This window comes from Amphiura filiformis, chromosome 5 (genome assembly GCF_039555335.1).
Source record: "Amphiura filiformis chromosome 5, Afil_fr2py, whole genome shotgun sequence".
Taxonomy (NCBI): Eukaryota; Metazoa; Echinodermata; class Ophiuroidea; order Amphilepidida; family Amphiuridae; genus Amphiura; species Amphiura filiformis.
In genome coordinates this window covers 73,001,278-73,028,965 of record NC_092632.1, presented here as the reverse complement: position 1 = coordinate 73,028,965, position 27,688 = coordinate 73,001,278, and the positions used below count along the sequence as shown (strand labels likewise).

The 27,688-nt window shown below is 37.5% G+C and overlaps 1 protein-coding gene across 1 annotated transcript; it reads right to left on the bottom strand.

The window, feature by feature from the left end:
- Positions 1-242: 242 nt before the first annotated feature.
- LOC140152385 (lactase/phlorizin hydrolase-like) lies at positions 243-27,605 on the bottom strand. The gene is given in 11 exon segments (XM_072174692.1): positions 243-696; positions 1,296-2,373; positions 14,691-14,999; positions 15,749-15,943; positions 15,946-16,530; positions 16,533-16,786; positions 17,495-17,748; positions 24,462-24,613; positions 25,375-26,414; positions 26,699-26,997; positions 27,573-27,605. Coding segments are annotated over 11 exon segments (4,653 nt in total).
- Between the last annotated feature and the right edge of the window lie 83 nt (positions 27,606-27,688).

The window sequence follows — 27,688 nt, the reverse complement described above, 5'->3', positions numbered from 1 at the left end:
GTCAGCTGTGATGCCAGGCGCCTGGTATGAAGTTGGTCCCAGCCCAAGGTGTTGATCAAGCTTGACATAGATGTAGTTCTTCTGAAGTCTCTGAAGACAAACCGTGCTGCAGCTCGCTGAACTTGATCAATGCGATTAACTACAGTGATGGTATACGATATACGGGTTCCAGGCTTCAGCGGCGTAGTCAAGCTGAGGGCGTATATACAAGCGCCTGGTAGGCTCTGGCTTTGACGTCTTGATTACAGGGAGATAAAGGTGCGGCGTAGCAAACCCAAGGTGCGACTCGCTTTCTTGGTGATTTTACTGCAGTGGTCGCTCCATTGGAGATCATGCGAGATGGTAACGCCGAGATACTCGTGCTGGTCTGCTCTCACAAGTGGCTGTCCAAAGATGTTATATTGGAAGATGCTTGGTTTGCGTTTCTTGGTGATGGAGAGAATGGCACACTTGCTGATGTTAAACTGCATAAGCCAGGTGGATGACCAGTCAGCGAGGACTTCGAGATATGCGATGGTCTTCTCCCGATACACAATACTGTCGTCTGCAAACAGGCGCATACTTGACTGGATCTTCTCTTGGATATCATTAATGTACAACAGGAAGAGGGCTGGTCCAAGTACCGATCCTTGGGGTACACCTGATGTAACATTGCCACAGCTGGAGTGAGAACCGTTTACTGACACAGCTTGTACTCTGTTGTGCAGAAAGGAGTTGACCCATTCCAAAGTCGGATCTCTGATGCCGTAGAAGTTTAGTTTGGCGGATAAACGATGATGTGGAACTTTATCAAACGCCTTGCTAAAAGTCTAGCAACACTACGTCAGCTTGGCCGCGATTTTGGAGAGTGTAAGACCAGTCATGGCAAGATGTAATTAGTTGTGTTACCATTGACAGCCTCTCCCTAAACCCGTGTTGAGAGTCAAGCAAGATGTTATTTGCGTTGAGATGCTTGGAAACATGGCTGAGTAGGCCTACAATGTGTTCCATTATTTTGCAACACAGGCAAGTAAGTGAAATGGGTCTGTAATTTGCAGGGTCGGATTTTAGACCTTTCTTGTGTATACCGGTGACCAGAGCCAGGGTGTAGGATTGGTGAAAAAGAAATCTGAGTGCAGGTGCTAGTTCATGTGCGACCATCTTCAAGAGCTTGGCAGGCAGTTCATCTGGTCCACAAGCCTTGGTTGGGTTCAGAGATGAAAGTTGTTTTTCCACTCCCTCCAAGCCTATGGTGAGCACCGGTATTGATGGATGAGGTGAGATCCCCTTATCAGGTATGTTGGTCTTTGGTTCACAAGTGAAGACAGATTTGAAGTGTGTTGAGAGCTTCAGCTTTATCTTTGTCAGTTGTGCAGAGTTTTGTTTCAGTTCTGAGTGTTGGTACTCCAAGATTTTCAGTTCGCATGAGCTTCACGTATGACCAGAAGGATTTTGGTTTCTCTACAATGTTGGCACCAATGATGTTGTTGACGTATTCTTGGTGTGCGTTGTGAACCAATGAGGTCACTTTGTTCCGATATAGGCGGAATGTTCTCCATGATTGGTCACTTGGATGTTTACGTGCCTTGCTGTAGAGAGTGTCTCTTTTCCGCATGCATCGCTTGATGTCACGAGTGATCCAAGGGAGATGACGTTTCCCATTACTCATTTTCCATGGGACATGGTCATTCATGATTTCATACAAGCAATTTCTTATTTTCTCCCAGTTTGTGTCCACAGAATTTAGAGAGGGATTTGATGCAAGAAACTCCTGTGTGAATGCTGCTACCTTTTCATTTAAAACACTTTCATCAGCTCTCAGGAAGTTATAAATTTTCCTGGGTGGTTTAACCTGGTATTTTGGTTTCATGTTTATGTCAAAGGTGACTATATCGTGGTCCGATATACCTGAGCTCACAATGATGTTGCTCACTAAGTGTGGATTTGTGGTGGTGATCAAATCCAATATACTATTGGATATGGGTCTAGTGACCTTTGTGACAAGTTGGGAGAGTGAGTTTTCAAGTAAAAAGCTCAAGAAGCTTCTGTGTTCACTAGCTGTTTTTGGATTGGTGGTTGTCCATGAATCCCAATTTATGTCAGCAAAGTTGAAATCGCCCCCGATGATGACATTTGGGAGCTTAGATCTCTGTTTAGAGTACACAGTAGACAAAGACTTGGCTAACTCTTCAAGAGATTTAGCTTTGTTAGTTTGTGGGCCATAGTAGCTGGCAATATACAGTGATCTGGTGTCTGAAAACTGTAAGCTTGCCCAAACTACTTCACAGTTTGAGTCTAAGTCTGGTATGTCAGCAGTTATGAGTGTGTCTCTGACAGCAATAAATACGCCTCCCCCGTTTGAGTCTCTATCTTTCCTGTAAATGGCGTAATTGTCTGGGAATATGGAATATGTAAGAGTCAAACAAAATTTTCGTTAGCTTCTCGCCCATTTCAACATAAATAGTCAGCTATAGTCGTTTGAAAGACCTTTAAAAGACCGAAATTCAACTTGACATTATAACCAAATTAGTAGTATTTGTGTAAATTTTGCGCGACCTGCAGGCATCTGTAGGCATATCCCCCAGCGCCACACAACACAACCCAAAACTACGTTTAGGGTACACGACGTATTGTTGGTCGAAGCAGCAAAAAAAAAAAATTCATTTTTCAAATCAATATATTATTGAAAAATAACACTTTGATGTTTTGCAAAAGTTCATTCTACAAATCATGACAAAGTGTTGTTGTTTCAGCCCTCTTTACATTATGTGACATGATCAAGGGGAATGAGTCACATGTCGACCCTAGTCGAAAATGAGTTTTACATAATCATGATAATGTTTCTAAAGAAGACATTTAGAGCATTCAGACTCTGAAAACCCCATGTTGATACGACTATTCTTTGCAAAGTTACGTCAATTTATCAATCGCTAAAACAATATAAAACAAAAGAATTTGAACACTTTCTTTCCCAATATCTCAAAATCAATATTAGCGAAATCTGACTCATTTCCCTTGATGTCACATATTAACTCAAGAGCCACAAGACCTGCTAAAGGATATCTGTAATATTTGAATTCTTCTATACCATGTACACGCTCGCTATGAAATGACCAATGCCAAAGCTTACCACCATTTGCAAGATGCTGTGAACAACCAAATCGCAACACTTTAAAATAGTTGCTAACCTTAAATTAAAGCGGGCATAATTTGCAACACAGACCAGACCCTGACAGAGTCAATTTTTCCTGACGAGGACGCCCTCAATTTATTTGTTCAAATTCTGATTTTCGCACGATTGAAGGCAGTATCAGTAATTAATTCCACGCAAAGAAATATTAAATAGGAATGGCTTAAATACATTAGGTTCTACTCGCTCTTATAACTACAATTGCACACCTTAACACACCTACAGTCTTTACACAGATGTAAAAATCTGATTTTCGATAATTTTTCAGATTTCCCGATTCAACGAATCACGGATAGTGCCATTAAGGGCTGGGGTATGAACGTTTGGACAGTATTTATTTTGGGACATTAGAGCACATCAGACATATCGAATTGTATTCTGAATACGAAGAATGTCATTCTGATATCAATAATTTTGATTTTTGAAATTCGCAATTTAATACACATTTTATGGCAAATCATTAAAATTGACATTTTTGATATTTAACAGTACTCGAAGTAAACTTTATAAATCTGATGATTTATACTTAAAGTGTATGTAGGTGGGATGAAAATTGACGATCAATTGAAAATTTTGACCTTTCGTATTGAAGATATGGATTTTTTCCCAAAACACCAAAAAAATTAGGTCTTTTTGGGGAAAAAAATCAATATCTTCAATATGAAAGGTCAAAATTTTCAATTGACTGTCGGCTTTTCCTCCCTGCTACATACACTTTAAGAATATATCATTAGATTTATATACCGTAGTTTACTTCGAGGACTGTTATATATCAAAATTTTGAAAAATATCAGATTTTTATAATTTGTCATAAAATTTTTATTATATTGTGATTTTCAAAAAATGAAAATTATTTGATATCAGAAAGACATGCTTCGTATTCAGAATGCAATTCGATAGGTCTAAGGTGCTCTCATGTCCCACAAAAAATACTGTCGAAACGCAATAAACGCTCATTTTAGATCCCTTAAATGAACTCAAATTAAAATACCCTGCAAAAACCAAAGCCTTTTTAATTTAGGTGCTGTAGGCCGATTGTGACAAACAGTGGCGGCGCCAGGACTTTTCGGGGGGCATGGGGGGGCGCAAAGTGAATTTCAGGGGGGCAAATTGGCAAATGTTGCCCAAAATTGCCGCAAAAAGTGGAAATTTACGTGATTTTGGGGTTTTTTGCCTCAAAAGTGGGGGGGGGGCAAACTGGGGGGCAAGAAAAATATTTGGGGGAAAATGCCCCCCCTAGCGCCGCTGATTATGGTTCTGCGCATATAGAGCTGCGTCCCTGGATGATGCTAAATGGTATTGGGCCAAAGTGGTCAGCGACTTCGTACACCGCACCGTGGTACCTGACTGGTGCACACCAAGTACCTACATTATAATAGTATCAATGTTATTACATGTACTGCACATCAACTGCTAATTTCATCATTCAATTGAGACAAAATCAAAAACAACTTAAAGGAAGTCTCCAGCAATCAGAACATTATGCCTTATAATGTAAGAAAAATAATTATCAAGCACAAATCACGTGGTTTTATTTAAAAGAAGCTCATAGTGATCATAAAAATGAATAAAAACAGCTGTCTTTCAACACGCGATATTCAAAATTCCCGGGCGCCGAAATTTTCCAGTGCAAAGACGTCCCAGTAATACAATGAAGGCTGACGACAATTGAGCACAAATCCGGGGCACAAATAACCATTACGTCATTGCACTTTTTGAATATCGCGTGTTGAGAGCCGAATGTTTTTATTCGTTTTTATGGTCAATATGTGCTTGTTTTAAATAAAACCATGTGATTTGTGCTTGATAATTATTTTTCTAAGATATAAGGCATAATGTATTGTCGAAGACTCCCTTTAAATGAGAAAATCATCATCAGAATCGCAGAATCATTAACTGAAATCAATGTGCATGCCTGCAAAACATGATCTGATACTTTTAAGAGTGGTGTGATTATCACGGTGAAAAGTCAAGCGCAATGGGGCATAGTAAAATTTGGCGGCTCTGAAATATAACAATTAAGCAATAGGCCTAAACGTGATTTTTGTGTCATTTCCTAACATTATGTTGATCCCATAATATTAAACACAGATAGACTTGCTTCAAGTCCTTTGGCGTCCATAGTTAGTGATTGTAAAATTCGTGGAAGCTTTGCTACATCTTCCAAAAATTGCTGTTTCAAAAGTTATTCTTTCGAAATAATTATTTACCATCATGATCATAACTTTGTAAAAATTTATTTGACATTGGAATTGTTGAGGCCAGTTAGTGGACTTTCTTTACTCCAGGCACACTCCCGGGCACACTGTGCACTGCAGGGGTAGTGTTTTAGCACAAAAAAAATCTGACCTGACTAAAAATTTTAGAGAGTCCAGTATATGATAGGCCCGGATGATAGGCCTACTTCTACCACTGATTATACATGGGTCCTATGAAGAGCATGAATAGAGAAAAAGTAAGGAGGAAGCCTTGATCAAGGCTAAACACAGAAAGCCACTACGTGAGAAATACTAAACATGCAAATAGTCATAAAATATATTTCAATTATATTAACCTTTGTACTCTAATTATTTGCAAATTATCAGCAACTGATATTTCATTTTGAATGTATGCTGTGCAATTACACTATTTGCCCATGCTACCATTCATTCAAACATGTTTTGGACACCAATTCTAACCGTGAAGAGGTCGAAAAGGACACGTTAGGCCAATGAAAGTTAATTCCGAGTTTATCGTCCCCTTTTTTTCCCAGGTTGGTGAGGTGACTTTTTCATTTTTCATTTTTCATTATTTCAACAGATTTCATTATTGACCTAAAATGCGTGTTGATTTAAAGCCACACTCATACATGTTATTTATAAACATGTTTTTATATGGGTAGGGACTAGAAAAGTTAGAAAAGGGCCTCGTTTTGCTTCCAAGTTATGAATTTATGTGTTTCCAATTGCTAAAACTGGTGAAAACACTGATACTTTGAAAATAATGAATTATTTTGGCATTTTTGAAAATTTGACGCGGGTGTTTTTGGTTACCAAAAAGTGACGCGGGCGGGGGACGATAAACTCGGAATCGACTTTCACTCGCCTTATGGGAGCAAGTGTGTCAAAAGGACACATTTAGCCTAATTATACAATAAGTGTCTTCAAAAATAGACCGTCATGACGGGGTCGAATTTATTGTTGGTAAATTACGAAGTTGTTAATGGGTTACAGTGGATGCAAGGGTCTTCTTCAAAGCTTATTGAATGGATGGCATGTTCACCCCTTGTCTTACTGGGATTTCGTTGTAATGGGTCTTTCAAGTTTAAGCATGCCCTTTAATAAATTCTGGCATAGTTATAACACTTACTTAAGTAGAGAAATTACAGATTTGTGTAAAATATCTTCTATTGTCTTTAATACACAGCTTTCAGCTTAACCACTAGCAGGTTATGCCAAACGTAAGATTTTTCAGTACGATCCTCCCGATGAGCAAATCACTGAATGGCCTTTAAGCAGGACCGGATTTACCTTTGGGGGCTGGGCCATGCCAAAATTTGGAGGCCCCCAAACGCACCATGAGGAAGTCGTGTGCACTCAAGTGCCCAAGTTTTTAGATTTTACTAGAATATTCAATTTTAGACTATTTTATCCTAAATTGAAGCTGAACTTTGCTATATAACAGGCCAGTGCGCAAAAATTTGCAATTTTTGTAGGCTATTTTGGCCCAAAACATGGTGTTTTCCCGGCTAAAATTGAAGATGCACACTGCACAGGGTAATTTTGAGGGCCCCCAAAATTGGGGGCCCTGGGCCCGGGCCCATCTGGCCCTGTGTTAAATCCGGCCCTGCCTTTAAGGTGCAGACACTAGGGGCGAATTTCTCGACGGGTGGCTTAGCAATTGGCTTGTCTAGCCTCAAGGCTTAAGAGGTCGTAAGACCAGGCTTAACTGAAAACGTATTTCCCGAAGCACGGCTACCATAGCCTCGAGGCTTCGTTAGCCCGTGGGCCAGGCTTGTAGGATTAGCCCCAGGCTTCAGTAAAATTTGCATTTCTCGAAATCAGTCTTCTGTAGCCGTAGTCTCACGCAAGCCTGTTAGACCAGGCTTACAGCGGTTTTTTCTTGGCCCTGCCTCAGAGCAGGTCTTAGGTAGTAAGCCTTGGTCTATTTCAATTTACAAATTATTTAAATTGTAACGCAAAGTTTATCTTTCATATTTTGATGGTCTTTCAATTAACATGAGTAAGCAGTCGCGTAACTAGGGGGGAAGCGGGGGAGCTCTTGCCCCCCCCCCTGAGAGTTATTAATTAATTATTTGGTCATTTTTGGTCACTCAATTTTTAAGGTTAAATAAATTGCATTTATCCCACCTTTGTACCATTGGCCTATATATGTCACCAGCTTTAATACCTTAAATATGGCATTTGTACCATAATTTTTTTCAATCCCACCTCCCCCCATGTCAAAAAGAAATCTACGCCAATGTTCCGGGGACATATTCCAAGCAGATCCCATAACTCCTTAGACCCACTCCACCCCTTACAAACCCAAACAGCATGAACGATGCCTGCCCCTCATTTATTATGTTTTCCCCCGCTTCCCCCACCTCAACCCCAAATGAAAATGTCTAGTTACGCCACTGTGGGTAAGTAATTGTTCGATTTAGTTGAACATTTCAGCATTTTATTTTAGTGTTCATTTGAGTTAGTTGATTTTTTTTAAGTAGCTGTTGCTATCATAAGACCTACTCATTTTGAATGATGGTTTTAACGAATATAATTTTTTTTTAAATCTTTCTTCATCATCATGATCATCATGATCATGATCATCATCATGATCATCATCATGATCATCATCATCATCATCATCATCATCATCATCATCGTCATCATCATCATCATCATCATCATCATCATATGATGATATGATACCACCTGTCCCTATCCAAGCCTTAATAGTTTGATACTCGTACTTTTCATAAGTAGGCCTATTACAATATTATTTTGGAGTCCCTATATTATACCAGGTTGGACATCAATTTAATACAATAGAAGAAGGACAAAATTGGTAAAGATATAGTAAATATTTGACCGAAACAATAATACATATATGTACATGCAGTATTAAAACTGAATTTACGGATAAGATGCATATAATATTGCTATATCTTCTACTTAATTAATTATAAAATTGTACCAACAGATAACTTCATGTGAGATCTCAGAAGACTACTGATATCAGCAGTATATAGCACGTTGGTTGCTTTCCTTTTTAGGGGAATCGCAGATTCCTTTCCATTATAGGCTTACAGTTTTACCCTTTTTGGGATGCAAAGAAAGAATCACGAGTATAAAGCATAGACGTATCATTCATACAAGTTGGACTCATAAAAAGTCAAGTGGAAATAAAATAATACATAAAAGACACAAAAACAGACACAATATTCTTGCATCAAGTTGTGTACGGTATAGGCCTATAAGCCCAAGCACAAGACCGCGGGTCCAGGCTAGTCTTTGCGCCGGGAACATTGCGATAATGAGACGGCAACCTTGTTAGTACGGTAAACCGTGAGGACCACAGCTTATGTACATCTACCTCCAACAGCCTATACAATTAAGTCGCTGGTTGAAAGGGACGAGGTTGTCAAGCGTTGCCTACAAGGCCACTAAGACTAGGTTGAATTTGCGTTGAGGAAATCCGGCTAGAGTTAAGACTCGGGCTTCGAGAGCGGGCTAGGCTTAGTAGCCTCAAGGCCACCTTAAGACTACGGCTTAATAAGACTCCTGTCGGGAAACTCGCCCTAGGAATCCGGGCTCTCTTTAACGTGTAGACACAAGGAATCCGATGACAGGAGGTTCTCTGTGATTATACAAAATCATCACTAATTAACATTATCATCAGTGATCATGATTATCGTATATTTTTGTGTAACCTTTGATCATCGCAATTTTGATTTGCTATTTGAGTCCTATTATTCACATGTTGATGTCCTTGACAATGGATATCATTTTGGTGACCTTGACAAATGGATATCATTTTGATATAGGCTTAAATCAGTAACGCAAACACAACCGCAAATAAAATTCCAGATAATAGCGGAGAGAAAAGTTTAAATAAAAATTCCCTTTAAAAGGGAAAGCCAGCCTCAATGTAGAAGAGGTCTTGTAATTAGTTTTGGTCAATGTGAAAGGCATTTTTAGGATCACGCTTACATCTACATGACAGTCCACCAAACCATCAACGATGAGAACATGCACACTGAAACAGCAGAAAACATTAATTCCTAATCTCATGTCAACTCTTTTAATTCATTACATGTACTCCAAATTGTTCTGGTCTGTTTGTTTTGTTGTTGTTGTTGTTGTTGTTGTCGTTGGTTTTTTTGTCTTTTCAGCTTTTTACCCACGATATCTCAATTTCCAATTTTGTAATACCAGAACTTACGAACTCAATATCTTCGCTTAGGAATGTCCGATTTCACTGCTTTCGATATATACACTGCCGGTTTGAGTTAACTTACATGTACATTTTATTTTAAAATAACTTAATTAATTCGCAATGTATAGTTTAAGCCTACTATATTATAATAGATAGTGGCCAGCACATTTATAAAGGACTGGTTACTCACTACAATCTTCACTCTTAAACTGTGTTTTTCTGAATGTGCTGATCATGTTGATTGCTAGTCGGAAACTCCTGCGAAGCTATGGACATGGCATCTTACATACTCCATTCTATAACAGTCTGCCTAGTGCCTTGTGTGTTTTCTCTTCAATCATTTTGTTGAATGTAATTTTATGAATCAAATAGTTATGTGTCATTTTATTTATAATAAAGAAGTTATTAAATTAATAAAGTAAGACAATTTATTTATCTATAAGTGCATGTCAAATGGGGTACATTGTTCAATACTATAGGCCTACATGCATAAATTATGCCCATATTATAGCTAGGCCCTAAAAACTTTATTTTGCATCGGATTTTTCCCGTTGAAAAGACAAAACTGATGTTTATGATAGCAACCATTTCATCAATAACATTTTGAGTCATTTTTATCCATAAAACGACACAGGATATGATAGATAACTACTTTCACATCAATATGGTCCATATGATCACAGATTGTTGAGAATCTGTGATATGATCCAGGGATATGATGAAGATTTTGATTCTATAGATCTGTTATCAACATGATATCACGCTGTTCAGTGGTCAAGGAGTAAGGACCCCCGGTCAAGGACACTGATATGACATCATAGGTGATATCAGATTTTCTTCTGCTGACCATATGATGCTATATATATTAACTATTATTGTTACATTTAGGCCTTTAAACTTTTAAAGTCATAATTAATTAGTTCAAACATAACTTTGGTAATACTCACTCGTTTTCGTTCGTTGAAACGGCAAAACATACTTACTTTTCCTAACAAATCGAATTAAAATATTTTTAAAAAAATTTAACCACAAAAAGTATAAAAAAAAATCATTCCAATACCACTAAAATATAATCTCTTGAGTAAACTGACCCCAAACCTGATACAGGTACCAGCCCCGAATGGGCTGGCGAAAAGTTAAAAATAAAGTTCCAAAATACATCAATACAATTCTTCCACATCACGCAAGATATTTTTGTAGTGTGTTTTCATACATAACATTTTAAAACGTTTGCATGACCTTTATATAACCCGACATTTAATGTTATTAAAAAGTTTTTACCAAAACCAAAAACCCAAAATATAACCTGTATAAAACGTTTTTAAAACGTTTTGTGTTTGCTGGGAACCTATAATATATTAAATGCTTAGCAATCCGAAAACAAAGTAACAAATAAAACATTCACAAAAGAAAACAAACCAATCACCCCCACACACATAAGAACAACAATATAGTCAAATATATTTAAATTTTCTTTATTATTTCCATAACTTGTTCATACATATATTCTGTATTATCTTATGGGTTTCCAACAATTGGCGTAAGTCTACGTGTTTAGTCTGTGTTTCGTTTAGTGCGGTGGATCAAAAAATAATTAACGAAGTTTGCCTTTAAGATAGCGAAAAGGGTCAAGGCAGATAGCACATCCAGGGCTTTCAGTTCGTATTTTAAACCAACCTCGGGAGCCAAAACACGACTGAATGCTCTCTGTCATCCAGTAGTTGTAAACAGAATTTTGGAAATAAATCTACTACTGGAACTTACTTTTTGCAACTTTGCTACGTTGCGTCTGAAACCACCAGACTTCATCAGGCAACTGACCCGCAGGACTGGCCCGGTCCCCGCACTCCGTGCATCCATGGGTATTCATGCTCGTCGAAAATTTCGCGAAATAGGGGGTGTTTCCAGATGAAGAAATGCGATTCGCGAAACACACAAAAAAGGGGTGTTTTTTCAAACCACGTGTTCGCGAAATTGAAAAAAAAGGGTATTTTCATGGAGCAGCCTACGTGTTTCTGTCAGAAAAGGGTATGTTAGAAATATCGTTCGCGTTTTAGCAAAAATAGGGGTACTGTCGAAGGGCAAACAATTCGCGAAATCGTTAAAAAAAAGGGGTGTTTTTCCCCTAAAAACTTCGCGAAATGAGATGCAAAAGGGGGTGTTTTTAAAGTTCACCGACAAGCATGAATACCCGCGGATGCACGGAGTGCGGGGACCGGGAGGACTGGTCATTCAATTAAAAAACGTGGAAGCCGTTATTCATGATCAGGAGGAACAGTGGCATAGGAGAGGCATAGAAGAAGTCATCGGGTAGCGTATTGAGCAACCATAAACAAAAGAGGGTTTCCGCTTCTTATCTCATGCATGGGACATGACCTTCACAACGATACTTAGCTGTCTATCATGTGACCAGTCCAGTGGGTCAGTTGCCTGATGAAGTCTGGTAGTTCTAGACGCAACGTAGCAAATTTGTTGCAAAAAGGAAGTTCCAGTACATGTAGTAGATTTATTTTATGATATCTCAATGTTTGGGAGGATTTTAGATATCGATTTTTCATTTTAATATTACAAATCTGTTTAATGGATGTATGATGCAGTGGTTCATGTTGCCCTATATATATCAAAGCTATTATTACACAATACTCTGACCTAGGCCTATATTCATGATATTGTACCTTTATAGTTTGACCTACATAATTTTGAAAAATAAGTTGACTGTATTTTTGTGCAATGAATCGCCCCATATACGACGAATCGTACGACTGAATTTGTGTCAACATTGTCAAGGTATAGAGAGAGAGTTTTTCAAATTTTATAAGTTTATAATGATAATAATAAGTGCTATACCATTAAAAACACCACCCTAAATATTATAATCTAATGTTAGGATTTATTTATAGCAAAATAAGATTTACTTTAAATGCCCATTCAGTGATTTGCTCATCTGGAGGATCGTAAAAAAGTCATCAAAATTTGGATTTTGGCACCTTTGTTAGTGTCATAGATGTGTTAACATAGGCTGCCAGTAGTTAAGCCGAAAGCCATGTATTAAAGACAAAATAAGACATTTTACATGAATCTGTAATTTCTCTTCTTATGTAGAGGTATTAGCTACGTGTTTTGAATGGGGCTTCAGGAAATGAGTGTCTCGTACAATTTCTTTTTTCACGAAACTCAAACCAGGAACCAACAATCAGTGGTGGTACCAAGAATTTTTCGGGGGGGGCAAAGTGAATTTCAGGATAGGGGGGAATTAACACATTTTGCAGAAAGTGCATGGTAATTCGTATAATTTTGGGTTTTTGCCCATCATGTACTTTTAGTGTCAATGAGGTAAACGTAAAACCGTACGATTGTTTTGGACTTTCTCTCACATCCTGGGAGGATTGAATACCACCCAAAATTAAATTCCAAAAAGGTGAAATCATTTTATAAAACTTGTCGCAAATTGGTGGTACATGTTGCTATGGGGCCTAAACTGATTTAATAAGGGTTCGCAAGTTCTCCGTTACCCTTGAAATTACACAATTAAAAATCTGCGTTCGGTCACAATGGCTCATGCAAGAAAAGATGCAGTTTTGAAAGTTGTACTTTGGTCAACTAAACTCTCAAAATGCAACAGGCCTGACTTACTGTAGATTACATTTACATTACATTACATTACATTACATTACATTACATTACATTACATTACATTACATTACATTACATTACATTACATTACATTACTTGACCTACATTACATAACATTACATTACATATTACATTGCATAACATTACTTTGTCATGCTAGAGTTGAATGAACCAAAACCCAAATTTCCAAGAAGGGAAACTGTTATTACGTGATGAGCCATTGTGACCAAACGCAACGAAATGTGACATTGTAAATTGGGCAAGGTGAGAAAAACACAATAAGTTATCAATAATTTGTTAATTTCACAAATGAACCCAATTGTGTGCATTGGTCTTCACTTAGAACCCATCTGGCGATATAACAAAATCACTGAAAAGGTACCTCAAAACAGTGGTACATCAACCTTTAACAAGGAATAGAACCCCTTCAGGGCTGCACTCATAGGATCACAAGTTGTGTCTTGAGTTCGAATCGCAGGCGTAATTACATTTTCTCCGGCATAACCCTGTTTCCTCCGCTTTCAAAACAATGTTATGACGAAACTGTTAAAACCTAGATTCACTTTTAACCAACTTGAGCATAATTCCCCTAAACCCATAATGTTCAAGTTAATAAAATAATATGCCATGATCTATAGTATCAAAAGCTTTCGACAAGTTTAATAATATTCCAACTGTATTTTCACGTTTTCTATTGCATTACACACTTTAAACTTGATTGACAGCCTCATCCCCCACTTTATCCCATTAAAATGCAACATGCAATGGTATCAGGTGAAAGTTCATATTTTGCTCATTAACATATTGAAATTAGGCGTTCCAAACTGGTATATTTCCGGAGAAATTATCAAAAATCTGTTGAAATAGTCTTGACTGTGGTATATCCGGGGGTATATCACGTTTGAGACTAATTCAACAGCTTTTTGATGATAACTTCGGAAATTCCTAATCCCAATTACTTTGACAAGTTTGACATTAGCAACAATGAGTTCTACCATCAACAAGCCATTATTTACCATAACAATGCCGCACTACAATATGCAGACTATTGTTCTCATTTAGGAACCAAAGGCCTCACACAGTATTGTTACTGTGCATTCATCCACTGTTTGCTTTGTAATGGTGCATCCAACTGAAATTATAATAGCATCACAACCCATTGCAATATCGCACAGGTAAATCAGAAACATATGTTTGTGGACTTAAACACGGTTTGGAAATAAGATTATTAAGATTGTCTTATATCAGCGGTTGTTTTTTGCATGTTGTAACTATATTTCATATTTTATAGAAAAAATAATAATGTGCCAATCACTCGTTTCTCACGATATGTGAACTTAAAGTTCCTATCAGAATATTTAACATTTTAATAAAATATAAAAGAATTAAAAATCGCTTATTGCTCTACAAACTATTGAACTAATGTACCTAGACTTATCATGGATAAATTATTTAACATCAATCTAAATACGACATAACTGGTATAAAAATAAAATGAAGACAAGTGTAAGGTAAGAAACGACTGTGACTGTTCCTGAGTTGGTGGTTGGTGCCGGTGGGTTGGTTGGTGGACTGTAGTTGAACCAATCCTCATCGAACCCATTCTCTGCGACAATTCTGGCGTAGACCTTAGACGATTCTTTGGGTTCTCGCTTCCTGTCCGGATCACTGAAGTCTACATAATGCATACCAAATCGCTCTGTGTAGCCGGCAGCCCATTCAAAGTTGTCCATCAACGACCATGCCGTGTACCCTTTAACGTCAGCACCGTCATTAATAGCTAAAGGAAGATTATAAAAGGGGAAAATAAACATAAAGAATATCACGCTAATATCGAGATATTACACCATGCACTTATTTAATAAATACATGTCAGTAAAGTTAACATCATCATGACCATTCATGTCATTAACACAGTCACAAAATGTCGCGCATAAGTATTCAGTTTGAAAAAATAGTTACGAACCGGCTTTGCTTTATAAATTATAACATGTATTTTAATGGTAATGTATAAACACGGGTAACTTAACTCTAAATGTTTTAAAAAACAGCATAATAGGATGAAATGTGGAAGAACACATTAGTCGGTATGTAAACAAAATCATACAACATTATCAACGTGGTCAGCTAGTTTCCAATCTGCTTTTAAAAGGCAACGCTTAATCTATCTTTTGAAATGGTTGTCCAATTTCAATAGGGTTTTCTGCAAAATGTAGGTTTGAAAATATGAAACTGAAAATTGTACATGGCTGACTTCAGACTGATTTTGCTTGATCACACAACATAATTGACATGTATCTCACGCACAGAAAGACCAAAGAGCCAAAAGTGCATTATGTGTCCTTCTCATAGGGCTACAATGAGAACCATGTAGTAGTACTTTTTACACTTTTATTTCGCATTTTGAAGGAAAAAAATCCCAAAATATAGCATCACCTTGACACCTTCATCAGCCCAACTAGTTTGATAATCGTTATTTTTGACTCATAACTGTGCACATCTTGAACGTAAATCTAGTTTTAGTCTTACCTTTGAGGACTTCGTTGATATAGGCTTGGTAGTAGTTGATTCTCTCGACGTCGTTCAACTCGTACACATCTTTTGTAGAAATGCCGTTTTCTGTCACATAGATTGGTGTTTGGTACTCTTTATCAATCCAATTCAGCAGCCGACGAATACCCCAAGGGCAAACCTTGAGCCAACTTGATCCTGAAGCTGGCCATTTTCGTCTTTGTAGACACCTACATCTTGGTCGTTGTAATAACTGGCAGTGTCTGATATAGTCTCTTCAACATCAAATCCATAAGCGGTTGTGTAATGATTGAGTCCAAAAAAGTCTCCGGTACCTTTAATGAAAGCCTTTTCATCTTCTGTGAACTCTGGAAGACGAGATTCGCTATAGCCTTGTTCTGCACTTTTGTAGGCAACTTTAGTCTTCATGACCTCGGGATAGTCTCCATTGATATAAATTGGGTGGGCAAACCAACCTAGACCAAACTGTAATGAGCGATCTGCTGCTTCTACATCTGCAGAATCACTGCGGTTGAGAGGTTCTATGAAATCAGAATTAAGAGTGATGCCAATTTCGCCTTCTTGCTTTGCGCGGTAGTTATCATCATAAGTATGCCAAGCATGTGCGTGACTCTTGATCATATTGTGCGAAACCACATAGACTGTCGTACCAGCTTCGCAAACTCCAGGCGCAAACCCACCACAGCCGTAACCCAACATGGTAACAATCCAAGGTTCGTTGAAGGTAATCCATAATTTGGCTCGGTCACCAAAGTTCTTGAAGCAATAGTCGGCATAATTTTGAAATGTTCCACAATAGATTCATTTGCCCAACCACCGTCATCCTCAAGTGCTTGAGGAAGATCCCAATGATAGAGTGTGACCATTGGTGAAATGTCATTGGCAACAAGGTCATCAATTAGAGCATTGTAGTAGCGAAGACCATCTGCGCTAGGGTTGTTCAGTGTGCCATCTGGTAAAAGCCTTGGCCATGACAGGGAGAAGCGGTAGTATTTCAAACCCATGTCGACCATCAACTGGACGTCTTGTTTGTAACTGTAATATGGGAAACAATTTTATCACTGATGGTTAGAATTCATGTTGTTTTAAGTATTGATAATAGCTAGTCAGATTGATGAACTAATTTTACTTAGAGATTTTTCGAGGGTGTGGTGGGCAGTGAACAAAATTAATACAGTGTCCTAGGGGGCTAAATCGGGAACCCTTAACATAGGCATTGTATTGCTGGTTTATGGGACGGCGCAGGACTCATAAGGCAGCTCAATCCTTCCCGATTCACTCTGATTACGCACATAATTTTTGCTGTAGTTTGTACAAGTACTAGTTTGCTGTATTGCTTGAGTTTGGAAATATAGAATTGGAAATGATCATGACTGGGCTTTTCCAGTTGAATTTAACACCTCTATGGAAGACATGGTCTAATCTCACACACAAGGGGCGTAGATGAAGTCACTCATTCAGGTAACCTAAAAGTCAGACTCCCTGTGTGGAAGATTAAGGTCATGTCTTCCACAGGGGGTATATTGATTTCAACTGGAATATCCCATTCTGATTGGAATAGCTTTTGAAATAACGGGACTCGGAGCGAACGGCAACAACCATAAATAAAATGGCAACAGCATTTACTACCGCTCTTTTTTCCGCTTTGTCATCTACATCGAGAAAAGTACCAAATACTGATTTTTACATTTTTGTCGAATCTCATGGCAGAAAAACCTTGTTAAAAACTTTATATTCTCTTACTTGTTATATGAATCGCATGCCACATCCCCATTGTCATCATTGGCAATTTTTCCAGGTGTATGTGTGAATTTGTCCCATATACTTTCTCCTTTGCCTCCAACATCCCAGGCGCCTTCAATTTGATATGAAGAAGTAGCAGAGCTCCAGATGAAATCCTCGGGAAACTTGTCGAACATGAAAGCGTCTCTCTCTGGATCGTTGAAGACATCTGGGTAGATGTATACAGGGTCATCTGTGGCAAAAACAAGCGCTAACTGCAGAGAAATCAAACATAACGTAAGAGGCAAAGACGAGACCATCTTGGTATCGTGGAAAGGTACAGTGATGTGAATAGTACATTCGAGTTGAACCCAACTTGTCGTAAAACTAGGGCAACGCCAATGAACCGTGATCAAGCAGTAAATCCGGGGGAGACGCTACTAATATGACTATACCCTACAGTGGCGTAACTAGGGTTGGTAGCACCCGGGCAAGAAACAAAATTTGGCGCCCCTCCCCCCTCGCCCGAGAATTTTCAATTGTTGAAGCAATTGCGCGCGAGCGCGTGAAATTTAGGACAAATAAGGCCTACCACTAATTAATTTTGGTTACTAGAAGTTAAATATCGGTCTTAAAATGATCTTTCAATTGAATTTGTGCTGAAATGCGTGTGAAGCGCGCGAAAATTTTGACTTGGAGGGGCGCAAAATTGATGCAGAATTGGTCAATTTGGCGCCTCCCTAAGGGTGGCGCCCGGGCCACGTTGCCCCCCTGCCCCATAGTTACGTCACTGATACCCTATGTTTTACCGAACTGTGTATTTGGTCAGGAAACACACCAAAAAGGGAAATAAAAAAGAGGTAAGGAGAACGGAAGAGAGTGATAAGCACCGGGGATAAGCAGAGCGAGAGAGTGACAAGGTATAGGCTTAGGGAAGAACTAGTAAAGGAAATGAAAGGAATGATAGATATTAATGTAATAATAATTATTGTAGAAAATAAACAGCACTAGGCAGCCATTCCATGATGTCAAAGCCTTTATGTGTTACGTAATTAAAACGTCCAATCAGATGTATTTCACACCTGCCAAACACAAGTTCGAATCTTCACTCTCATGAATATTGATTGGCAACATTGTCTAATACGTCAGCACTCTAATTGGAAACAATAGATGAATAGATACTGCATACCGTTGCTTACGACAGTCTTGCATTCCAGCACATGGGACATGTGAATTGAAACTGTCGTAAGTGACACTTACGATCTTTATATATTTGATTATTTTAAAATTATCTTTTTGTTTAAAGATTATTTCCAGACATCCAGGCCTACCTAATTTAATAAGGTCTCAACTTCTATTATACATTCAAATACAAGGTGTCCCAGAATGATTTATACCGTGTTTGAACAAAATGTCAAAAATATATAGTCAACAGTGTATCTAATCTAATGTTGATATATATAGTCAACAGTGTATCTAAATGTCAAACATAGTCAACAGTGTATCTAATAAGTGCAATACAATGCCACACATGTCTCCTACTTATTCTGTGACTTTCATGGAAATAGCTTGATTCGTTTTCACGTGGCATTGCTATTACTGAAAATGGACGAAAACTGTGTGTGTGTAATTTACAGTGCAGAGGCATCATAACACATGGATCCTTTATCACTATCGTCCAGCCGCAATATATTGGAGAAATCCTACATTCTTTTATTTGAAATACACCAAATTTGGCACAGATGTAGAGCTTACAATGCTAAATAATTCTTGATATGAGATTAATTGAAAAATTTCAATATGACATCAGGTATTTAGGTTGAAAAACGTACTTTTTATGTGATTTTTACCCCAATTTTTACCCAAAAATGTCATTATTACAGAGGATATAACTTCCTCACGGATCCTCCGCAGTAAATTTTAATCTTCTTTGTCACGTAGCTGTGGGTTTGCCAATATGGTCTATTGCCAGTTGGTCTAATACCATTTCGTCTAATTCCTGTTTAGTCTATATTCAATTGGTCTATTACCAGAAAGGCTAATTGCCACTTAGTCTAATAATCATATAGTCTAATGGCCATTTAGTCTAATATTGTTTGGTCTAATAACCATTATGTCTACTAACCATATAGTCTAATAACCATTTGGTCTAATATTTCTTAAATAACCATTTGGTCTAATAACCGTTTGGTCTAATAACCGTTAGGTCTAATACTCGTATGGTCTAAAAATCGGTTAGTCTAATACCATTTTCGTCTATTTATTATTAAACTAAATGCTTGTAAGACTAAATGGTTTGTAGACCAAATGGGTATTAGACCAAATGGCTATTAGACCTATTGGTTATAGACCAAATGGGTATTAGACTAAATGGTTGTTAGACTAAATGGTTTTAGACTTATTGATTATTAGACTAAATGGTTATCGGACCTAATGGTTATTAGACCAAATGGTTAAAGGACCAAATGATTAGTGGACGTAGTGGTTATAGACCAAATGGGTTTAGACGAAATGGATGTAGACGAACTGGATATTAGACCAAATGGTATTAGACCAAATGGCAAATCCCCGCCAATATACTGTGGACATAAATGAATGCTGTGACACTAAGGACGAACCTTATATACACTTTTATGAAAAATCCATCTCTGCCGGCATTTCAAATGATGAAACTCACACATCACAATAATTGGCTTCAAAACTGCCACCAAAGCGTAGCAAATCCTTTATTCCATACAAGGATTGCTTCGTAACATCTTAAATAAACGATAGATATCGACTATTTAGTAGAAGTAAAAACAGGACACAACAATATACTGCATAACATTTTCCAAATAACTTTGTGCTGAACGGTTAGTAATGTTACCGATTTTTATAATAGGTTGCTGTCAAAACTTGGCATTCACCATTTTTACACAATCCTCCCTAACTTCTACTAGAACGTCCAAGTTTTAAAATCTAAAAAATCTGAGAAAGCGAAATATATGTAAAGCTTAAAAATGCAAAATCTTTCCAGGTATAAATCATTCTGGGACACCCTGTACCTACTGAACTATACCCTCATGTACATGGTTTGGCGTTATGAATGAATACATAATTGAATTTAATCACAAACTCTTGGTTTACGCCACAAAGTCTTTACTTAATGTAATGCATCATTGCACATTTAGGAAATGTTGCCGGTTGGCGCTGTTGACCATAGTGCAGTTATACTGCAAAGCAAACATGATTCGACCTTTGCAGTACTTAAGCCTGGTTAACAGGAAACTATTCCAGCAAAATCAATCGATAAAGTCTAGTCTATCCGCCACATTGAATTGTGCACTGCACTTATGCCCAAATATGCACTGACCAAAATTATGGACAGATATGAGAGCTGTTTTTGCTGTTATCTGTCATTTACATATCAGGGAGGTACGAATATTTGCAGATGCCCCACATACTCAGTTTTTAGCCTACATGTAATGTATACATTATTCTTGATTGACATCAAGTACAAAAAATATCCGTCAAGTGGTTCAGCTTTAATGCCCTTCGGAAGAGAGTGGTCTACAAGTGAGTGATAGTCACAAAAAAGTTGCATTCGATTTACACAGGGAATTTTGCAGGCCATGTCGTGCCCTACTTGCTAAAACACCAAAGCGCAAATATTTCCAAATATCTAAATTAGCTAAAAATGTAGGATATGTTACAAAACTATATTTCTTAGAATTTCAGAGAGTACAATAAATATTGGCCAGTTATTTTTCACACAGTGACGTTAACTAGGAAATGCCCTATACCTCTAACATACACTGTTTGTAGAGGTCACACCTCAATGGTGATAGCACTGTGTATTGTGTATAGAATGAACAGTAACTGCAATATGCATGTTTGAGGTCTGCAAGGTACGGTTTCTGAGGCATGGGTCAACGGTCAGATTGTATCAGATTCCCGGATGAAATTCGGAAATTCCGGTAGCAGCTGGCACGAAAGGTATATATTTTGGATTCGCCGTAAACACTGGTACCAGCAAATATGTGTTTTAAAACGTTATAAAGGTGTTATAAACGTGTTTTGGTTTTGGTCAAAACGTTTTGAGAACGTTTTTAGAAGTTTTATATGAAAAACACCACAACAACATTTTAAAATGTTGCCAAAATTTTATTGCAAAATATTTTTTGACAAACATTTTTGCAAGTGTTCAAAAATGTTTTCTGAATGATATTAAAACGTTTTATACCCTTTATATAACCTGACATGTAAACGTTTTCTGTAAAACGTTTTGTGTTTGTTTATATAAAGCATACAATGAAGAAAAGGTCACACAGCTAGTTCCACTGCTCTGCGATGACACGGTGATTAAAGCCATAAAATAATTCTAGCAATATCTTTATATTGTTATTATTCCACAAATATGACAAATAATAATAATTAATAATAATATTTTTTACGTTTTAAAAATATGGGTCAAAAAGATTAAAACTCGGAGGGAGCAGTCGAGATCGCGAGAGTTATTGATAAGGAGGAGGTACGTATCAAGCGATGGATAAAGGAATCCATATGGATCAGGAGGAGAGGAATGAATAACACTATGAACCGAGACGAGGGCACCTACAACCTGAGCAATTTCTACAACCCTCTGCTACAAAGCGACTCAAGGACTGGCAACACTAGGTCGTACAGTAGCAGAGCTTCACAACTCTGAAGAAATCCGACTGAATAAGACGGATGAAACGTCAGTAGGTGAGTTTTTACCATCATTTCACCACAAATATTTTGGTTTTGTAAAAACAATCTGTAAGAACTGATGGTTATCACTTGAATCATTTCAGTTTGTAAAACTGTAGGGTTCTGAATAGGAAAGCCAAGAAATTTCATTGTTTCTTTGATTTAAGATGGTTCTGCATTCCAACATAACTGGAAATACGCCTAAACTTACTACAATAGCAAATAATTTGAAATAAACAGCTATTTCTATTGTTGTGTTTTCGAAAACTGTTAAAGTGCTGTAGGGCTGGGCGTAAACAACAAATATCACTACCGAATAACAACATAACAAATACGGTATTACAGCATACATTATTTTAATATTGCCGGTTAAGAATGAGAACGATTTCGATACATTTTATAAACCATGAGATGTGATTTCTTTAACTGAGTTTTTACCAACTAACTTACTACTGTTAAGTGCTTTTAGAAACATATCTATGTGAAGCAGTAGCTTAAAGCCATATTATAACATTTACTGAGGAGAACGCCCTCAAAAAATTTTAAATTGTGTTTTTTACACGATTGTAATGTACTTTAGTAAACAAAGATACTCTGCAAAAACCAAGACTTTAGGTGCTGTAGTTTTGTCAAAATCCGAGATTTTGAATAAAACGCTGGAACCGTCGTTTTATTATTACGATGGAAATATTAGTCGAACACGTAACCATAAACACAGTTCGTGCACGGCGTGCGGGCGGGACACATACACCCCCACACACCCCCACACACACCCCTACCCCCACACACACCCGAAAGTCGTACCGTATTACATTCGCTGGAGTAACATGTATTGGCGCGATGGCGCTAGTAGTAAACATGGTAAATTCCAATTTTCTTTGCTTCACCTCACTTGTTCGGCTTGAAATTAAAAGGGGACATATCTGACAGTAAAAGATAACATTTTATGGAAAATAAATACTTATCTATTTTTACAGAAATGTTATAACATGGCTTTAAATACTATAAGTAGCGTAGCCCATAGTTAAAGAGGTACCCTTTTCAATTCCAGGTGGAGGCAAATAATTAAAAAAATACACCGGCAAATGACTAATCTTAATTCACATCTCAGACGAAGTCAGAAGTCTTGAAGCTTAACTTCCAAAATGTACTTGTTTGGTTTTTGAAACCCTTGTTTTTAACTCTTATCTAGTCAATCATTCTGTTTAACATTGCAACTAAAACATAACAATTTAATACTATGAACAAAAACCCTGTTAGTAATATAGGTAATTTTAAAACAACACTGAATTAAATACGACATAACTGATATAAAAATAAACTTGTAAAAAGTGTAAGGTAAGAAACAACTGTCACTGTTCCTGCTGATTTGAACCAATCCTCGTCAAAACCATTCTCTGCGACGATTCTTGCATAGACCATGGAAGAAAGAGATAAGAAGGAACCACAACGAACGCATTCACTTTGTCCACTCCCTTTACCGACATTTAGTTGACATTGTTATTCATGAGGATTTACTTTGGTCAATACCCCGCGTTAAATAGGTGATTGGTATTGTATTCCATGTATTTGCATGTCTTCTGGAGCGTGTGTGAAGGATGATTTGAACTAATGACCTTCCGTGCAAGCACCCTATAGGATTTTCTTTGGTGACGTGATCATCGGTCATTGATGGCCTACATCTTTTCTTCCATTTTGCCCAATTTTTCCGAACTTTGATGACTTTTTTCTCAGAGTTGGCAGTCTTTGGCACTGAAACGAGTTAGCTAGTTACGATTATACACATATAAACTATTAAATTAAACAGGTTTTATGTACCGGACTCAACCGGAACATTGTGCATTATTTAAGAACATTTTACATCTATTTTTCATCGAAAAAGTCACCAAAATCTCACCTTATTTGCTAAAGATGAAACTCAGCAAAAAAACGGCCGATTTTGATTACCTTTTCGATGTTTTATAGGACATTTTCTACACAACACGATCAAGAAAACAGTTTGACTGTAGATCCCAAAACAAAGCTACTATACATGTTCAGAGCATCAGTGAAATTCCATAATCTTACTTCTGGGTAGCGTTTGTTTGTTCGTGGATGGGTTTGTTATAAATTTTTCCAGTAATGATTTTGCCAAGCATCGATCGCGGTAAATGGATCATACATGAAAGTAAGTACCATTGATAGCTTTTCTTTTCATGCGTCAATAGATAAGCGGATTAAAACTTGGCCGATCGAAGTCGTTGTGGTTCCTTCTCATCTCTTTCTTCCATGCATAGACCTTGGACGATTCTTTGGGTTCTCGCTTCCTGTCCGGATCACTGAAGTTTACGTAATGCATACCAAATCGCTCGGTGTAGCCGGCAGCCCATTCAAAGTTGTCCATCAATGACCATGCAGTATAGCCTCTTACGTCAGCTCCATCGTCAATGGCTGAAAGAAGGTTGTAAAAATACAAGAGGTTAAATTAAAAGAGATTGAAAACATAAAAAGGTGAAAAAGGAACCTATGTTACGTACGACAAAGTTTAATTATTTATTTATTTATTTATTTATTTATTTATTTATTTATTTATTTATTTATTTATTTATTTATTTATTTATTTATTTATTTATTTATTTATTTATTTATTTATTTATTTATTTTTTTTTTTTATTTTTTTTTTTTATACAAAAGGCCAGGTGATACCCAATAGCGTTGAAAACTAAATTAAATGGTGCCCTGAAATAAAAGTAGATTTTATTTTTGACATAACATCATCAACATGTTCAATAATTGCGTTTATAAACAAAATATACAGACAGGTTCCTGACAGGTGAGCGAATACTTGGGCATTAACGACCGCGCCAAGGAATTTTATATGGCATTTATTATTTTATTTATGCATAGGTCTTGCGGTTCTTGATCCAAAAATATATCAAAACGCTTTGGGCATTTTCCCCCTCCCGAAAAAAAACGTGCACATGTAGCGGGGAATGACAGCCCTTATACAGCCTTGGGATACCCATACCATCCATGTTGTGTGCCAGCTTTATTATTTTGTCTAAATATTGAAGTGCAAACACTGTCATGCTCTCCTCTAACATGTCAAATGCATCTTAAGTTAATATAGATGCGCATATTTCAACAGAACTTTATGTTATTTGTTTCCACAGTCTACTTGATAAATTACTGTTGTGAACAAATTTGCTAACCTTTCAGGACTTCATTGATGTAGGCTTGGTAATAATTGATTCTGTCGACATCGTTCAATTCGTAAACATCTTTTGTAGAAATACCGTTTTCTGTCACATAGATTGGTACTTGGTACTCCTGATCAAGCCAATTCAGCAGCCGACGAATTCCCCAAGGACAAACCTGGAGCCAACTTGATCCTGATCCTGGCCATTGTGAATCTTTAAAAGAACCTACATTCTGGTCGTTGTAATAACTCGGATTGTCTGATACTGTCTCTTCAACATCAAAAGCATAGCTGGTTGTGTAATGATTGAGTCCAAAAAAGTCCCCGGTACCTTTATTGAAAGCTTTTTCCTCTTCAGTGAACTCTGGAAGACGAGACTCGCTAAAGCCTTGTTGTGAGCTTTTTTCGGCAATTCTAGTCTTCATAACCTCGGGATAGTCTCCGTTGACGTAAATGGCGTGGCCAAACCAACCTGGACCAAATTGTAATGACCTTTCTGCTGCCTCTACATCTGCGGGATCACTGCGGTTATAAGGTTCCAAAAAATCAGAATTGAGGGTGATGCCAATTTGTCCATTTTGCTCTGTGCGGTAGTCATCATCATAAGTATGCCAAGCGTGTGCGTGACTCTTGATTATGTTATGTGACACCACGTATGTTGTTGTACCATCTTCGCAAACTCCAGGCGCAAATCCACCACAGCCGTAACCCAACATAGAAACAATCCAAGGTTCGTTGAAGGTAATCCATAATTTGGCTCGGTCACCAAAGTTTTTGAAAGAATAGTCAGCATAATCTTTGAAATGTGCTACGATGGAATCATTTGCCCAACCACCGACATCTTGCAAAGCTTGAGGAAGATCCCAATGATAGAGTGTGACCATTGGTGAAATGCCATTGGCAACAAGTTCATCAATTAGAGCATTGTAGTAGCGAAGACCATCTGCGCTAGGGTTGTTCAGTGTGCCATCTGGTAAAAGCCTGGGCCATGACAGGGAGAAGCGGTAATATTTCAAACCCATGTCGACCATCAACTGGACGTCTTGTTTGTAACTGTAATATAGGAAAGAGTACAAAATACAAGAATGAAATTAGATTTAATTTGTTTTAAGTTCTACAATTTGTCTTAAGTGGAACCCCGTTTGAAAGAAGAAAGAACTATTATTCGTCGATTTCAAATTATGATTTAGTAAATTATAACTTTCAATCCGTGCGTGAATGAAAGAAAAATAATTATCATGTTCGAAATTAAGTACTAACAATATTTATCAAATAATACTCTAAAAACGGAGGAACCCTGCTTTCAAACTTCAGAAAATATGATCCAAAATTCTTACTTGTTATATGAATCGCATGCTATATCCCCATTGTCATTATTGGCAATATTTCCTGGTGTATGGGTGCGAACATCCCATATACTTTCTCCTTTGCCTCCTACATCCCAGGCGCCTTCAATCTGATACGAAGAGGTAGCAGAGCTCCAGATGAAATCGTCGGGAAACTTGCCGAACATGAAAGCGTCTCTTTCTGGATCGTTGAAGACATCTTTGTAGATGTATACAGGGTCCTCTGCGGCAAAAACGAGCGCTAGCTGCACAGAAATCAAACATAACGTAAGAAGCAAAGACGAGTCCATCTTGGTATCGTGGAAAGGTACTTCGATATGAAAAGTACGAGTTAAACAGAAGTTGCCACAGAACTCATGATATAAAACGTGATATAACGGCAAATCCGGGGGAGACACTACCGCAGTTTCGTCAAACTCTGTATTGATTATCGAAAACATTGCAAATAAAGTGATTTGTTTGGATTCGTATGCATTTTTTTGAACTTGCAAGAATGTACGTATCCCTCTTTTATAAATGGATCAGTGCTTTTATGTCTAAAATATTTGAAATAAAATAATAGTTTTTTGATAAGATGAATTCAAATTTTAGGGTGACCCCACATAATTAATGTATTCCCCGTTATGAATCCCTATCAAAGAATAAACATTAATGACAGTTTAGTCTAGTTATCTTTTGTTTGCTTGAGTGTCTTTGATTACAGTAGTTGATGAGGTATATAGTGGGCGTTTCCATCGATGGTGTGTTGGGGTAACACGCTTGGAGTAGGCGTTGCCTCAAAACTTATGTAAGATTTTAAATACTGAAGACGTGGTGCACACAACACGTATTCTTTAAAGTTAGGCAACAATTGGAAGCTTGTTACGCATGTTGAGAATGAATATTGTATAGGCTACATTCTTGAAAAACTGTACACAAATACATATAGAATATAGAACTTATTAATGTGTTAAAATGATTGACACTCTTCACATTGAGCAG